The following is a 17,913-nucleotide window of genomic DNA, read 5'->3' as shown; positions in this document are numbered from 1 at the left end:
GCAGCCAAAAAAATTATTTAAGTAAATAAATAAATAAATTTCTTAAAAGACCAGTAGGATATTAGAAATGAAAAAAAGAATTTAAAGAAAAAAAAGAGACAGGCAAACCTAATACGAGGTTGAACTGTGATGCCATCAAACCAACAGAAAAAAGACATGTGGGGACACTTGGAAAAATGTGAATACAGATGAGATGATTTTAAAGAATTATTATTAATTCTGTTTAGGTGTGATAAAAGCATTGTGGTTATGTTTTGTTTTAAATATTTGTTAGGGATAAATGTTAAAGCATTTACAGATAAAATACAAGTCTGGGATTTGCTTTAAAATAATCATGAAAAAAAAAAAATAATCATGAAAAATTCCTGTGCCCTAACACAGTATTTCCTATTTACATATTACATCCTTTTTTATCCTCATACGCACACATTTTTTCCATGCCTGTAGCCATAATACACCAATTCTTTTATGATCCGAGAACAAATGCTGCTTTTGAGAAGGGGCTCCTCTATTTGGAATGTCATTGGCAACACCTGAACGTACAAGTTTCACTCTGTCCTTGACAGCCAAGGTCGTTCTCCTTTTTTAAGCAGGAGCATTAATTCCTTAGGGATTGTGATGGTTAATTTTATGTATTAACTTGATTAGCCTAAGGGATGTCCCAATAGCTGGTAAAACATCATTTCTGGGTGTGCTTCTGAGGATGTTTCTGGAAGAGATTAGAATTTGAATTGGGGAACTGAGTATTGCAGATGGCCCTTCGATGTGGGTGGGCACCCGCCAATCCACTGGGGGCTCTAATAGAAGAAAGAGGAGGAGGAAGGGCAAATTGGCTCTCTCTTTCTGCTTGAGCTGAGACATCCATCTGCTGCCCTTGGATGTCGGTTCTCCTGATACTCAGGCTTTCGCACTCAGAGACTTACACCATCAACCCCCTGATTGGCAAGCCTTCAGACTCAGGCTGAATTACATCACTGGCTTTCTGGTTTTCTAGTTGCAGATGGCAGATGGTGGGACTTCCTGGCTTCCATAACCAAGTAAGTCAATTCCTGTAATAGGTCTCCTCTTATATATATATCCCAGGATATATCCCTGTATATCCTATAGTTTCTGTTTCTCTGCAGAACCCTGACTAATGCAAGGATCTTCCCTCGAATATGCATTTGAGGATCCTCAGCAGGAAAAAAAAAAAAAAGTTTCTATTTGCTTGTGGAAAGCGGTAATGATATTCCTGGTTTTGGAATCAGTCAAATCTTTCCAGAACCATCATTACTAACTGTGAGACCTTGAGATTTGTCCTTCACCTCACTGAATCTTAGCCTCTAATTCTGCAAAGTGGTGATATTAACACTGTAGTACAGAGTTGTTGTGGAGCCAACATGAAATAGTGCCCTCAGCACAGTGCCTGGTACATAGTAAATGTTCAATAAATGCATGCTGCTGGTGGTGTTTGCTTCTTTCAGCCTCTTGTTTTTAACCTCATGTCCTAGTCCATCTGGGCTGATATAACAAATATCATAGACTGGGTGTTATATAAACAATAGAAATTTATGCTCACAGTTCTGGAGGCTGGGAAGTCTGAGATGGAGTCACCAGCAGATTCAGTGTCTGGTGACAACACATTCCTAGTTCATAGATTGCCATCTTTCTGCTGTGTCCTCACATGGTAGAAGGGGCAGGGGAGCTTCGTAGGGTCTCTTTATAAGGGCATTTGTGAGGGTTCCACCCTCATGACCTAATCACCTCCCAGAGGCCTAATACTATCCTAATACTATCATATTGGCGGTCAGGATTTCAACACGTGAATTTGGGGGGACACAAACATTCAGTCCATTGTACCTCATCAATTGTTTATTTCAAAAACATTTATCCTTTATGGCCTAATAAATAGTACATATTCATTGGAAAAGAATAAAAACTTATACCCAGAAAGTGTAAGTTCTGGTATTGCCATCAACATTTTGGTTTGGTGTCTTTTCTTCCAGAGGGGATGAAGCCTAATATTTTTGTATTAACATCCTGACGAGGTTGTTTCTTGCTAAGCTCTAGTAACTAATGACTATTAATTATGTAGACAAAGTACTCACCCTCTCTAAGTTTGGTTTTGCTGTCTTTATATAGAGTCATATGAGTATCTGTGGTCTAGTTGCGATAGTGCACAGCTCTTATGTGTGTATTGGACACTAGCACACAGGTACGTGAGTGTGCACATACACACAAATAAGAAAAAAAGACTGGAAGGATATTCATAACAATCATGCTTCTAATGGGATGCCATTAAGGCGGTTTTTATTTGCTTCTCTAACCTTTTATCACCACTTCAACTAATTTTTTACTAAGAACCTGTGTTTTTTTCCGCATGCGCAGGCTCAGCGGCCTGGCTCACGGGCCCAGCCGCTCTGTGGCATGTGGGATCTTCCCGGACTGGGGCACGAACCCGTGTCCCCTGCATCGGCAGGTGGACTCTCAACCACTGCGCCACCAGGGAAGCCCCTGTGTTAGTTTTAAAACCAGAAAACTTTTTTTTTTTTAAATAAAATGATAAATAAGATTAGCCACCAGGAAAAAGGAGTCAGGAAGGGATTGTCTAAGTGTCTGTATGTCTCTGACCCACCAATCCTATGAGAGGTGAGCCAGAAGTCACCTCTAGGAGGCATGCCTGGATTGTCACTGAAAAGAAGAGACGCTCTCAGTGGCCACTGTTAAGTTCCATAGCCACTCTCACCAAGTTAGTGTGGGAGACAGTGCACAATGAGCCTGTTTTTTTCTTCCAGGGGTCCGAAGCTCCATGTAGTCTCTCTCAGACACATTATACTGAGGCTTTCACTGATTCCCCCAAAGCACTTTTTCCAGGGAATTCAATGAGATGGAGCAAAGCCTAGAAGTTTAAGGCAGGATCTAGGGTCTCAGACCTGGGGCTGAACACTGGCTCCATCACTTATAGCTGAGGGAATTGGGAACCATAACCTGCCTCAATTTCCTTATCTGTAAAATGGGGGCATAAAAGCATCCAATTTAGCATTATTATGAGGAATACTTGACTTTATCTGGGTAAAGAGCACCTGCAAATAGGAAGTACCTAATAAATTATTAATTCTAATACATTGCTTGATAAGGGGCATGCAACTTAGTATAGAATTGTGAATTAAAGGATAAAAGAATGAATTTGGATAGACATTCAAGAAATATAATTAGGTGGAAAAGAAGTTTCAGAATAATATATAGAGTAGGACTCCCTTTTATAAATGTATATTTGTATGTCTATGTGTATATAACATCATCTGGATGGGATTTTTTTTTTTTCAGGTGAGGAATGAGTTGACCATTTGTAGAAGTGACCCAGGAGAATATCTTTTATATCCAGTTGAGGTAAGTAGGGTGTTACCTTAAGGAGGCAAAACTGCATTGTAAATATCAGTAAGAAAACTTAAACTGAATCAATCATATTACATTAGACAAAGGGGTCCATTTACTTTTTCCCAGACTACCATGAAGGCAATGTTGGAAAAAAAGGAAGAGAAATCTGGAGGCCTTTCACGAGCCCATAGGACTTGCTAACTGATTAAATATGGGGGGGGGGGCAGTGAACAAAAAAGAGGCATCAATGATGATGCTTAGGGTTTTGGTTAGAAAGAGAAAAGCATCGTCTAACAGCTGAAACTGGCCTGGTACTATCAGGTGGACCCTGGTGTTCCCTGTTAAACAATTTCACAGAACATCAACATCAAACAGGGACAGAGATTGTGACTTCTATGGATCAAGATAAAGCAAGACCCCTTTGTAATCCTGTCTGTAACCCAATCCTAAACATTGTCGCAAAGCACAAAATGACCCAAACATCTCCCATCCTGGCCAATGCAAGGACTGTTGCTTCTTTACCAACTGTAGGTTTAGCCTCCCTTTCATTCCCCCCACCTTCTAGAAAAGATTAGCTAAGATAACCATAGAATTATCTCTGCTTTCTGGACAGTATTAAGTCCAGAGCAAAGCCCTGCTTCTTTGACCTGCCCCCCAAATCCCCCTATGACACACAGAAATCCTATAGGAAGCCTTTCTAACACCCTCTTACTGAGACACTCCCCGACTGCAATAAGTCAATAAATCCATCTTTGGTCAATTACAGGTGTGTTCTTGGTGGTCTTTGGCTGAAGGGCATTGACTTTGGTATAAGTAACTCAGACTAGATGATGATGCCATTTCCTGAGATGGAAAAATTATCGTGATCAGTGGTTGTTGGTGACAAATTCTGCTAGCCCTTTAGCAAGACTTTGTCTCTGGATGTCCCAGGTAGAGCCTGGAAGTCTTGCCAGTCCCTCTCACAAGAGCTCTAAGGTTTTCCCTCATCCTCCATGCTGTTCCCTCTAAGGCGTCATCAACTTTATTTACATTAAAACACAGAAGGAATTACTAGCTGATTTTTAACGTGTACTATGTGCCAAGAAGTGTCCTAAGGGCTCTAGATGTTTTAATCCATTTAATTCTCCCATCGGTCTTATGAACATAGGTACTACTGTTTTCAGGTTTTTACTACTGAGAAAACTGAGGTACAGAGTTCCATAACTTGCTGAGTGAGGATTCGAACCTATATCATATTCTGGGTTGGCCAGGGCCATTCTCCAGCCCGGAGACTCGGACAAGCAGCCATCTTGTTTGTAGTCCTCAAGGACTTCAACTCCCGGCAGACCTTGCGTCAGCAGTTCGCCACACACAACAAATCCCGGCGTGCCCCGGCGGCTTGGGGTGGAGGGTTCTAGAAGGCGTGACGTGGGGTCGGGAGCGGGCCTCAGAAGCGGGCGCCTCTTTGGCAGTCGCTGTGGCAGCCGCTGCCGGGTCTGGGGCGCGGGCAGCCGGGGCCGGCGGGGCGCAGCCTCCTCACCTCTCCGGCCATGGCCGCGCTTGGCCGGCCTTTCAGCGGCCCTCCCGCTGAGAGGCGGCTCGGACTTCCTACAGCCGCCACCGGCTTTCCCCCGGCCGGGCCTTCCCGCCGGGGGCGGACGGCACCGAGCTGGCCCCGCGGTGGGAACCCCGCGCCGCCCCGAGCAGCCCGGGTGGGAGCGCGGCGCGCGGACGGTGAGGATCTCGGCGGGCGGGCGGGCGCGGGCTATTTGACCCTCCCCGCGACCTTCGGCGAGGGCTTCTCAGCCCCAGGTTGCTGATGAGGATACTGAGCCCCACAGTCGGTTTACCGTTAGTCGCCTGAGGTAGCAAAGCGCGGGGGTCCGGTTCGGACCCTGGCCCCCCTGCGTCCCGGGAAGTGAGGAAACGGTCCGAGCTCGCCCAGGGCGTGCGAGGAAGGGAGCCGGGTCGAGCCGGGCCTGGAGCTGCCGTGGGCGCGCACTCGCCTCGCTCCCTCCAGACCGCGGCGGAGCCGCCCGCTGCTGTTAACTTTCAGCGCCTCTCGGACATTGAGTTTTGTCATCCGCAACTTGGGACAGAAGTGAGTCCTCCTAGTGGGATCATAAAATAAAGTGCTTAGCCGGTGCCTGCCCCGATACGTTTTCCCTACGGTGGTCCCCCTCAATTATCTCCCCGGTCTTGACCAAATGAGAAGTTAGATTTCAGTCTCTATACCTGACTGACTTTGTGACCTATATATCCATCCCACTCGGCAAGGAAGGGGACCGCTGGTGGGAATGGAGTGGGCAAGATTATCGGAGCAGAAAGTGGATGCTGAACGCACCCGCTCAATAAATTTCTCAACTGACTGATTTTTCTGGTTTGTTTCAACAGTAGTTTCCAGTTCACCATAGAAAGAAACACAAGCGAGAGGAGGAGGAGGGATGAGTAAGTTTCAGGTGCCATTTATTCACTTAACGGTCACTTAATTTAACTATTTTATATCCATGACTATTTGTTTTAAGTCAAAGTGTGAAACATCAGGTGTCTGAAAGGAGGTCCAAGGAACTGATAACATGGGTTACGTTTTAGAGAACGGAGCTGGGCAGGTCAGAGGGAAACTTGTCACTCTAAACAATTGTATAGCTTGGACATGGAAGCAACCTAAGTATCCATCGACAGATGAATGGATAAAGATGTGGCACATATTACAATGGAGATTACTCAGCCATAAAAAGAAACGAAATTGAGTTATTTGTAGTGAGGTGGATGGACAGAGTTAAGTAAGTTCAGAAAGAGAAAAACAAATACCGTATGCTAACACATATATATGGAGTCTAAAAAAAAAAAAGGTTCTGAAGAACCTAGGGGCAGGACAGGAATCAGGACGCAGAGGTAGAGATGGAGTTGAGGACGTGGGGAGGAGGAAGGGTAAGCTGGGACGAAGTGAGAGAGTGGCATGGCCATATATACACTACAAATGTAAAATAGATAGCTAGTGGGAAACAGCTGCATAGCACAGGGAGATCAGCTTAGTGCTTTGTGACCCACCTAGAGGGGTGGGATAGGGAGGGTGGGAGGGAGCCGTAAGAGGGAGGAGATATGGGGATATATGTATACGTATAGCTGATTCACTTTGTTATACCAGCAGAAACTAACACAACATTGTAAAGCAATTATACTCCAATAAAGATGTTAAAAAATATATATAAGCGATTGTAATATTTGAACTTTGAGCCATGTGAATATTGTTATATGCACAAAATAAAAGAATTCGCAGAAGGCTACGTATTGAAAAGTCTTAGACTCCTTGCTCCCAGTTCTCCCCAGAAGTACCCTTGTTGCCTGTTTCCTATGTCTCCTAAGGAAGATAATGTAAAAATTCACAAGTTTATGACTGTATATAGTTCTGGTTTTTACACTGTAAGTAAGATACTATTCACACTGCAACACATTGGATCTTTCATTTTACTCTTCTGTAGCTTGTTGCATATGGGCACATAGAGTTCTAACCTAATTATTTTGCAACAGGGAGTGGAATTCTATGTAAGGTTCAGGTACAGATAATTAACCAGTCTCTAGTGATGGATTTCTAAGTTAATTCTAATCTTTGTTATTACTAACAAATTACCATGACCACCATTCTTTTTTTTTTAACATCTTTATTGGAGTATAATTGCTTTACAATGTTGTGTTAGTTTCTGCTGTATAACAAAGTGAATCAGCTATACGTATACATATATCCCCATATCCCCTCCCTCTTGCGTCTCCCTCCCACCCTCCCTATCCCACCCCTCTAGGTGGTCACAAAGCATGGAGCTGACTCCTTGTGCTATGCAGCTGCTTCCCACTAGCTATCTATTTTACATTTGGTAGTGTATATATGGCCATGCCACTCTCTCACTTCGTCCCAGCTTACCCTTCCCCCTCCCCACGTCCTCAAGTCCATTCTCTACGTCTGCGTCTGTGTCTTTATCCCTAGGTTCTTCAGAACCTTTTTTTTTTTTTTTTTAGATTCCATATATATGTGTTAGCATATGGTATTTGTTTTTTTCCTCTTTCTGACTTACTCACTCGTATGAAAGATTCTAGGTCCATCCACCTCACTACAAATAACTCAATTTTGTTCCTTTCTGTGGCTGAGTAATATTCCATTGTATATATGTACCACATCTTTATTCGTTTATCTGTCGATGGACAATTAGGTTGCTTCCATGTCCTGGCTATTGTAAATAGTGCTGCAGTGAACATTGGACCACCATTCTTTTTAAGTTCTTTGTATATATTTGCAAGTAGGTAAATGGATTCCTAGATGGGAAATTGCTGGATTTTAAAGTATATACATTTTGAATTTTGGAAAAAATTGTTGCCAATTTATACTCCTTTTACAGTGGGAATGCCTGTTTCTCCATCTTCTCAGATGGAGATTTTTTGATCACCACTTAACTGATAGGTAAAAAATTACATCTCATAGGCAGACAGTCTTAAAAAAAAAAATATGAGTAAAAGATTTCCCCAAAGGGGATATCCAAATGACCAATTAAATGAAAAGATGTTTGACCTCATCGGTCTTTAGGGAAATGCATATTAAAGACACAATAAGATACTCCACCACCAGATACTGGAGGGTTCTGTAGCACCAGGAACTCTCAAACACTATGGTTGAGTATGTAAATTGCTACAATACTTAGGGAAACAGTTTTGCATCGCATGAGTTGAAGGTGCACATACCCATTTACCCAGCAGTTCTCCTCTTGAGTATGTACATGTGCTCATCAGGAGACATGTACAAGAAAGTTCATAGCATCCTTGTTCATGATAGCTCAAAATTGGAATGTCTGAACAGTACAATGGATAAAGTAAATTTTTTGCTGAGTTCAATTCAGCAAAAAGAAAAAAACAAAAAAACCCCACATCTATCAACCTAGATGTGTCTTATAGTATGAGCAAAAGAAACATCACAAGAATATATATGTATACAGTATAATTCCTTATATATAAAGTTCAAAACCAGGCAAAACTAAAACCTTGAAGATTGCATATCTACATACTTGATAATGTATTTTTTAAAAAATGAAGTGATTACCATAAAAGATAGTATTTACCTACAGAGAGGAGGGTGTAGAGTACCATTTTGGGATTCTGACAGCAGTCTATATCTTGTATATTATTTTCATGGATTTTTTTTTTTTCCCCCGGTACACGGACCGGGGCATGAACCCATGTCCCCTGCATCGGCAGGCGGACTGTCAACCACTGTACCACCAGGGAAGCCCCTGGATTTTTGTTTCATAATTATTGTATGTACTTTTATAAGTGTAGGCATTTTATAATTAAATTAGATCACTGTTTTAATTTGTATTTTGTAAATTATAGGCGGTGTTGAACATCTTTTAAGCCATCTGTGCTTCATTTTGTGTGAATTGTTCATGTTTCTGCAAATTTTTTATTGGCTATTGGTCTTTTTCTTGTTAATCTATAAGAAATTTTATTAAGGAAGCCAGTATATTATATATGTTTTGTTTTCTCCAGATTTGTTGTCTTTCAACTTTGTGTATGATCTTTTTTTCTTTTTTTGCCAGCAGAAACTTTGAATTTTCTCACCTGGTTGATACATAGACTAATGAGACAGTAGATTTGAATGTTGTCTCAGTTTAAAAACACTTCTGGGACTTCCCTGGCAGTCCAATGGTTAAGACTCTCCGCTTCCAATGCAGGGGGCATGGGTTTGATCCCTGGTTGGGGAACTAAAAATCCTGAATGCTGAGGCGTATGGCCAAAAATTTTTTTTAAATAAATAATATAAAAAATCTCTGGACCAGACAATATTTATGTTCTTTATAGCCTTGGGATTACTGTAGATACACAGGGACCTCTTTGCTTTTATCTTTTGGGGTTCCTTATAGGAGATTATTGAATAAAGAGTTCCAGTGTCATAAATAAAAAGTTTGAAGTGGCTTTAAAAGTTAACCATCTTTTATATAACTGATTCATTTTGTTGTGAAGCTGAAACTAACATACCATTGTAAAGCAATTATACTCCAATAAAGATGTTAAAAAAAAAAAGTTAACCATCTGTAATATACACGTGGAGAGATTGAGGCCCTGAGACTGGACAGTTGGATGTCAAATACCTAGAAGTGTGCTGCCCGCCTGCCATTTCCATAGCTCTTATCAGAACCATAAAGTCTTTTATATCCCATTTTCTTTGGGACTTAATCATCATTGATCTCTAAGTATTTGCAAAGTGGACCTAGAGGCATGAAATAATTTAGCCCAAATTATGTTGGAGATCAGAGATCAGAACCCAGCTCTGATACTCAGTTGCATTTAAAGATCTTTTTAAATATATATATATATTTATTAGGCTGCTCCAGGCCTTCGTTGCGGCATACAGGATTTTTTTAGTTGCGGCATTTGAACTCTTAGTTGCGGCATGCATGCGGGATCTAGTTCTCCCACCAGGGATGGAACCCAGGTCCCCTGCACTGGGAGCATGGAGTCTTACCCACCGGGCCAGCAGGGAAGTCCCTCAGCTGTATTTAATAGTTGAATTGTTAGATATGCTAGGAAATTACCTGTTCCTTCTAGATTTATTCTGCTTTTTCCTACATGACTTTTTTTTTTTTTTTGGCTGTGTTGAGTCTTCGTTGCTGCACACAGGCTTTCTCTGGTTGCAGTGAGTGGGGGCTACTCTTTGTTGCGGTGCAGTGGCTTCTCGTTGTGGAGCACAGGCTCTAGGCGTGCGGGCTTAGTAGTTGTGGCACGCGGGCTCAGTAGTTGCGGCTCATGGGCTCTAGAGCACAGGCTCAGTAGTTGTGGCGCACGGGCTTAGTTGCTCTGCGACATGTGGGATCTTCCCGGACCGGGCTCAAACCCATGTCCCCTGCATTGGTAGGCGGATTCTTAAGCACCGAGCCACCAGGGAAGTCCAACATGACTTCTTAACGTCTATAACTTTTTCTTCTGCTTTCGAAAACGTCACATACTTTATCCAAATACTACAGAAATGTTTGATTTATGGATAGACATTCTTAATACTTTCTTATGAATTAAAAATAATTATACACGAAACATCTCATTTAATAATTGATTCCAGTCAAAAATCTAGGTTCAAGAGAGCATTATTACTTGTCAGATTTTATATTGACAGAGACTTGAATGTTGATTTTCATAGTTTTGACATGAAATAGAAATTTCTTTCTAAAATACATGCTTCTTTCTTTGACTCTTAGTTTAGAATCAGAAGCTGTGGTAGCCATTAATGAATTTTTTGGTTGCAGAGCTGTATTCTGGTCTTGAGATTGTGCTTGGTGATGCCCAGGCAATAATGTACTTTTGGTCTAAATACTCAAATAGAGCAGGGCAGGCTGTCTATTTAACTTGCTTCAGGACAGGTCTCAGCTAAACACCAGGCAGGTCATAGTGCTTGCAGATACTAGTTCGTGGTAAGAGCTTGAACAGTTGAATTTCCCTAACAAGGCAGGAGGTTTTAGTGAAAATGGCAAAGAGGTAGGATTCAGGGTCTGTCTCTGGGGTCTGGTACCCAAAATATCAATACAACTCACCTTACATGACACTTTGGAGGGAGCACTTTAGTTTTCGAGGTCCTAGTTTCCACATGTGCAAAACAAAGAAATTGGATTTGATGAACTCTAAGGTCTCAAGGAAATACAAAATTTCTAGGAAGTGAGGATAGTTTATGTTGCAAGGCAGGAGAAAAGTGCACCCCATTATTAGGGACCCATAGGGCAAATGACAGCCTCTACCATTTTTGGAGAGAACCAAGAAAACAGCAATATCATTTGCACCTGTAGTACTTGCTGCAGGCCTGATGAAGCATATATTTTTGCCCTAAGGGAATATAGGATGCCTGCAGATTACCTCCTCATATGTCCAGTGTAGTGGAACAGCAGCAATTTGAAAAAATATGGCTGGCACTGAATTGCTACTTTGTGATTTTTGTATTCTTTACTTCCCACTTGACCTTTCCAGAGCTGAATAAGTGAGAACGACTTTAAATTCCCACAGCGAACACTTCTAATCTGGAAAAGCAAAAATCTTGCAGTTGCAACCTAATTTGACAAATGTCGGGAAGGGAAACATCTCAGGGAGGCTGTGAGAATGACAGAAAAGAAAATGTGTGATTTTCCATCTTGTAATCACACACTGTCAAAAATTAGAGGTTTTTCTTAGAAGAATTTGATTAGAGATGGGGGATGATACACATTTCATTTATATTAGCCAGGATTTTCATTGATTTTTTTTTTTTTTTTCAGTTGTCCAGTAAGAAAGAAAAGGCTAACTGAAGCAGGGCTCTGTGCTGGTCCTAATGACTGGATTCTTTGTGCACATCAGGATATAGAGGGTCATGGAGTAAATCCGTGCACTAGTGGCCTTTCTGCACCTGGCATGTTAGATGTTATTTGTGAAGAGATGGATCAGACAACAGGAGAACCACAATGTGAAGTTGCCCGAAGGAGGCTTCAGGAAATTGAGGACAGGTAAATGGGCAGCATATATCTAGCTGCTTATTATTGTTCCTATGTAACATCTCTACTCTTTCAAGTTAGTCTAATTCATCATTTGGTGATTCCTTGATCCTCAATGTATCAGACTATAAAAATCAGAAAGCTCAAAGTATACACTTTAAATGTTAAAGTAAGTTCTTCTCATAGAACTGTACTAAATATTTTCACTTACTATCTCTGAATATTACTTTTTGGTATGAGGGTTTTTAGGGACACATTCTTCAAATTTGATTGCCTCTAATGTAAAACATTTTGGTTAAATGTTGAACAGCTCTTTTGTGTATACTTTCTTCTCTCAGGTATAGTCTCATATTTTACTTGATATTTTGCTGTAGCACCTGTTGCGTTTATCCTTGTTTTTATTTTTAAAATTTTTTCCAATTAATAGAATATATAATAGCTTAACTAAATAATTTTTCTTTCTTCCTTCGCTTCTGTCTTTATTTAGAATAATTGACGAAGATGAAGAAGTTGAAGCTGACAGAAATATTAACCATCTTCCCAGCCTTGTCCTTTCTGATACCATGAAAACAGGTTTGAAGAGGGAATTTGATGAAGTCTTTACAAAGAAAATGATTGAGTCCATGTAAGTTTTGGTTTCTGGTTTCCATTCAGTTATGATCTTGGAGGGAAAACACAGTCTCTAGACATTTCCTGATCGCCAACCAAGTGAAAGCACAGTACGTTTGTATTTAGCCCAAGTTGGAGACCTTTTCTTAGTTCATTGGAGTGAACAAAATGCTACGCAAGCAGGAGTTGGCTGCCTTGTGTACTCAGCCCTGGGTTGTTTTGAAGTCCTAAAATGCACTAATAGTCTAATATTTGGAAATGGGAGGATTGGCAAGAAAGAACCCATTCTCATGTGTATATGTGTAGCTGATTCACTTTGTTATACAGCAGAAACTAACATTGTAGAGCAATTATACTCCAATAAAGAAGTTAAAAAAAAAAAAAACCCATTCTCTCAAATACCTATGATAGGATGTAGGAACCACATTTCAAAAGTACCTTTTACCTGGCTCTCTCAGTTATCTAGGACCACTATTAGGACCTAGGAAACAAAAGTCTCCCAGCAGTCAAAAAAGTTATCACAAAGGCCACAATCCACAGCTCATATTCTTACCTCATAGTGTGTAGCCCCTCAGGCCTTTAGCTCTAAGAGCCATTTTGCACTTCGTTTAGACCCAGTTTGATCAGCTCAGTTATCTGGTTTCCTCAGTCATCAGAGTAGAAACACAAAAACAGCAGAACAGACAAACTCATAGTAGTCAATAGTGACAGTACAGTGTGAGAACAGGATAGGCAACTGGAAAGCAAACATAAGAACCTGAAAAGCAAAGCAGCCTGGAGCCCATTTACATAAGAACTAATGATAGCCCTGTAATTCTTGTAGTCCTTGAGCTTAGATGATTTCAAGTGGTCATTACCAACTCTGTAAAGTACAGTTGTCTCTTAATATCCATGGGGGGATTGGTTCCAAGACCCCCTGCGGATACTAAAATCCAGGGATGCTCAGTTCCCTTATATAAAATGGTCTGAGGGCTTCCCTGGTGGCGCAGTGGTTAGGAATCCGCCTGCCAATGCAGGGGACACAGGTTCAAGCCCTGGTCTGGGAAGATCCCACATGCCACGGAGCAACTAAGCCCTTGTGCCACAACTACTGAGCCCGCGTGCCGTAGCTTCTGAGGCCCGCACGCCTAGAGCCTGTGCTCTGCAACAAGAGAAGCCACCACAATGGGGAGCCCACGCACTGCAACGGAGAGTAGCCCCCACTCGCCACAACTAGAGAAAACCACGCAGCAATGAAGACCCAACATAGCCAAGAATAAGTAAATAAATTAATTAATTAAAAAAATAAAATGGTCTGAATCAAAAACCCACAGATACAGAGGGCCAACTGTAGTGGGCAAGTTATAAAGTGCCATTTAGATGTTGCCTAGAAAAGACTTTGGATAGACTTGGTACTCAGTGAGGGTAAGTGTCAGATATCTGAAAAATTCTCTTAGGATACCAGTCCCACTGATGCCAGGTAGATGAGACAGTATTGTCTTTAGACACAGTGGGTTCCACTGCTGCTCGATGTTAGCACACAAGGGTTTTGCATTAGCCTCCTAGCTTGATCTTATAATTCTGACTACCCAGCCCTTAAGGTGGGTAAATAGTTTAGCCAAGAGTAAGCAGGTCACGTTGCCCTCCAGCCTAAAACATAGCACTTTCTGCTCTTGGTAGTTTTCCAGAAGCTAGCCTTGTGTGTAGGGGAGTGTGTTCTTCATTGTTTGTGTTTTATTTTTCCTTACTTGCCCTTGGGTCCCAGAAACCATCAAACCATCACTAGATGGAGAGGGCAGCGAGGGGGTGGGGTAGGCACAGACAGTGGCTTACTGCAAAAAGCATTGTGTTTCATAGCTGTACTAAGCAAAAGGCATACTGAGATATTTTTAGTGTGTTTGGCCAATGTTTCTTTTTCATTTATAATGGTTTAGTACAAGATAGTAGCTCACATCTGCTAATATTAACCACAGTTTAAGAAAACACTATAATAAATCAAGGGCCTCTGTTTTACATGTTGAATGTTTATATTCTGATCACAGCATCAGTACAACCAGTTGGTTTGCTTAAAAATGCATGCAGAACTGTAAAATTAAATGTACTTGAGTGGCCTTTGTAAAGATCAATTTGGATTGTCATAAATCTCCTATTTAATCCCATCCGTTTTTAGATGTTAGGTAGCAAACATTAGTTTTTCAATGTATATCTTTTATTTTCATGTTATAAAATTATTGATAAAAATCTGTATTTTATGTCTTAGGAGCCGTCCTTCCATGGAGCTTGTGCTCTGGAAACCTCTCCCTGAACTCCTTTCTGATAAGCCAAAGCTGTCATCTAATGCTAAGAACTACACAGGAGAGAGCCAAACTAAGCATGCAGCTGCTGGCACTGCCTACCCTCAAAGAACTGAACTGTTCTTGGAACCTCGGCAAACAGGGTTGCCTGTTTACACTAGTTTGGAGACAGCTGCTTGCACAGAAGAAGAGATGGAACTCTAGATACCAGTTTCTGTACTAAAGTTGTCAAATTTTAGAAGGCTTATGTGTTCAGTCATGAGCCTGCTTGTACAGTATAGGGACTTGAAAGTTTTGAAACGGGTGTAATAGCTCCACCTGTGATTTGGGGTGGGACTCTCATTTTGGGTAGCCATTTCTTGAATTCAGTTTTTGCCAAGGAAACTTGTCTCAAGAGAAAAGCAGTTTTCTAGGGGTCTTATTAAAGGAATAAGGAGTACATTCTGCAAAGTCAAGTATAGAAGCTATATGTGTAAGCATGACTTTTAAGTCATCTGTCACATTGTCTATATCATTCAGATACTTGAGTTGAAAAAGATGCATTAAGAAAGTAGGATGCTTTCCTACTATGTGTACTTTGACAGTCAAGCCACAACTTCATCTGTAGTTATGAGCTCTGTTTACAGTGGTGACTATATATGATTGGGGAGAAGGAGAAAGGAGGCAGTAGCTTAAGCCTATGCTGGGGAAATTAACAGAGGCTCTGAAACCTGTATATTAGTTGTCAATTCATTGTAGCTATATTAATTAAATAGCCAGTAGCGTTGTGGCTCCCCTCTTTGCCTCTGAAAATGCAATGAAAAATACAAAGAAAAGGTTTTTCCTTTGAGGCTCTTTTGCCTTGTGCTACTGTTGCTCCTTGGTTTCCCTTGCATAATCGATAAGCCCAGCTATTCAGTAATGTTTACAGCTTAATTAACTTTGAGTGATAGTTTAAAAGGTTGTGAGGTAAACCATGTGTGAATTGGTTCTGGGAGAAGCATCCCTCAGGTAATCCTGGGGCAGTGCTGTATCAGCTAAGCTCAGCATATAACTTCTGTAGTTTAAAAAAAAAGTTGTGCCTGTATAAGCAAGTTGAGTTTTTAATGTTAATTTAGAAAACAGTGACTGAATAATTAGCTGAGCACATATGGGCAAGTGACATTGAGATTTACTGAAATAGCCAGTTTGCCTATTGTTTCAACTATGGTGCAGTAAGCCTAAAAGTTAGAGAATAGCTTCCTGCTAGCAGGAAATCTTCATCTTGAGGACCTTAACCAGGCTCAAGGCGTCCTCTGAGGGTAACCAGGATTGAAGTTTTTTATTTCTCAGGAAGAGCTCTTCCTCGTGGCAAGGACTCAGTAGTACGAAGTAAAATGACAATTTCTTTAGTGCTACAAAATATCCACTATAACTTACTGAGTGTAATACTAGCTCTTTTATCAGACAATGGGAGACCACCCCAGTTCTTTCTGTTTTGTTTTCTGGGTTTCTTTTGCCTTTGTTGGAATCAGATACCTTGTGTAGAAAACATGGTTTATACCAAGTAGAGGTGACTTTAGGAGGCAGCTCCCAGGCAATTTTGAAACCCATGCCGAAGTCCCTCCCCTTTTTACAGATGGCATAGAAGTCACAAGTCTGTTAACTGGACTGTTTCTTCTCCTGCCTGTTGTTCCTGCTTTCTCTATTTCTGTCTGGATAGTCAGGAAAAGATTTAATGTTTAATATTTAAACAAAATATTTAATGTCTACACAATAAAATTATTCAAACTTCAAACCAGTATTGAAACAGTTGGAAACCAGCTAATAGTTTCTTAATCTCAGATTTAGAGATGAATGTAAACTGTATTCTGTTGAAACGTGCAAGTGTTTGATTCATGCCGTCTAAAAAACTCCTGCCTCTAGGTCATTGTTAATGGGACCAACTTGTAAAGTTTGTAGCCTTAAACCTCCATGCATTTGTTCTGCTACAGCTCAAAAACATGAAGTGACTGCCTGGAATTTGGAGTTAGTCCCAGTGTTCAGGTGAAGGAGAGGTGACAGCTTTCCAAAGAAGGACCCAAGCACACTAACACTGTCTTCTATAGGGATTGTTGGGCAGGCCTGGGATCCAGGTCTGTACAGTGAACAGGAGGAAAGAAGAGCTCTGAAACAAGGCTCAGATACCACGGGTATATGTAGGAGAGAACTAATAAGATTCTGTTAAGATCCAAGCAGAACTTGTTTCAGAAGTCATTTTACCTGACATGATCATTATTTCTGCAGGAAACATGGATGTTCAATGCTCCTTTTTAAACTTTATCCTGCATATGTTTGTACAAAAATTGTCTTCATCCATGTGGTGCTTACTCATCTGAGCCGTCTCCACAGTCCCCATGCCTCTGCTTTGTTTTTCTTTTGTAGAGTAAGGCTTTTGCCTTAAGGTTTCCCTAGGGAATTAACAGGTCTTTTCATTTTGTACAGCTTTTGCAGCATGGATCAAACATTGGCTTACTATGCTAATGTGTGAAGAGAAAAAATTATCTAAAGCAGGTGAGCTTTAATGAACAAATGTGTATTTTCTCTGAGTTTGATTAGGGTATGTGTGGTTTTGTTTTTTTTTTATTTCATATGAAGAAAGTTAAGTGCGGTTCTCACAGATATTAATCAAATAAAAATTGGTACTCATTCTTGAAAAGGTGCAAATGTAAAATTTTTAAAATGAGTGGAAACTAGAACCATGAGAAGAATGTTCACCAGTGGGTTCATTAATTATTTTGTATCTGGAACTTGGTTTTGTTTTTTAATAGTGATAAGGATGGTGGAGTACTTGGAAAGTTGTGGAAGATGCTGTTAATTTTACTTTAAAATGAGAATCTGGTGTTTTTGTATTTCGTTTTCAATAAAACAAGTGTTTTGGACTATTTGAGATATTGTGCACTTAAGTAAATGAAATCAAGTTTGGGACCTTTAAAAATAGGGAGTAGGAAAATTCCTCTAGATGTCCAGTTACATGGTCATTCCTTTCTTGAGTTGACAGGTCACTGGGTGGCGGTATTGCGTGCATATTTACAACCATTAGTTGATAAATGTGGATCCCTGATTTGTGGGCAGGCAGAGTTTGAGTTGCGGCTACAGAAAACTCAGGATATTGTTTTCTTTACCAAAATTTGGAAATCACAGCTAAAAGTTATCTATTTTTATAGATTTGTAAACTAAGCCTAAGTAGATCGTGACAATTTAGT

General features: G+C 40.7%; 1 protein-coding gene across 1 annotated transcript; it reads left to right on the top strand.

The window, feature by feature from the left end:
- The first annotated feature begins 4,886 nt into the window (after nucleotides 1-4,886).
- Nucleotides 4,887-17,592, top strand: CCDC117 (coiled-coil domain containing 117). Its single transcript, XM_032602609.1, is given in 7 exon segments — nucleotides 4,887-4,916; nucleotides 4,918-4,965; nucleotides 4,967-5,070; nucleotides 5,734-5,784; nucleotides 11,616-11,840; nucleotides 12,316-12,453; nucleotides 14,677-17,592. Coding segments are annotated over 7 exon segments (834 nt in total). The 3' UTR covers nucleotides 14,915-17,592.
- Nucleotides 17,593-17,913: the final 321 nt, after the last annotated feature.

This window comes from Phocoena sinus, chromosome 14 (genome assembly GCF_008692025.1).
Source record: "Phocoena sinus isolate mPhoSin1 chromosome 14, mPhoSin1.pri, whole genome shotgun sequence".
NCBI classification, from domain to species: domain Eukaryota; kingdom Metazoa; phylum Chordata; class Mammalia; order Artiodactyla; family Phocoenidae; genus Phocoena; species Phocoena sinus.
This window is presented reverse-complemented; position numbering and strand designations above follow the sequence as displayed.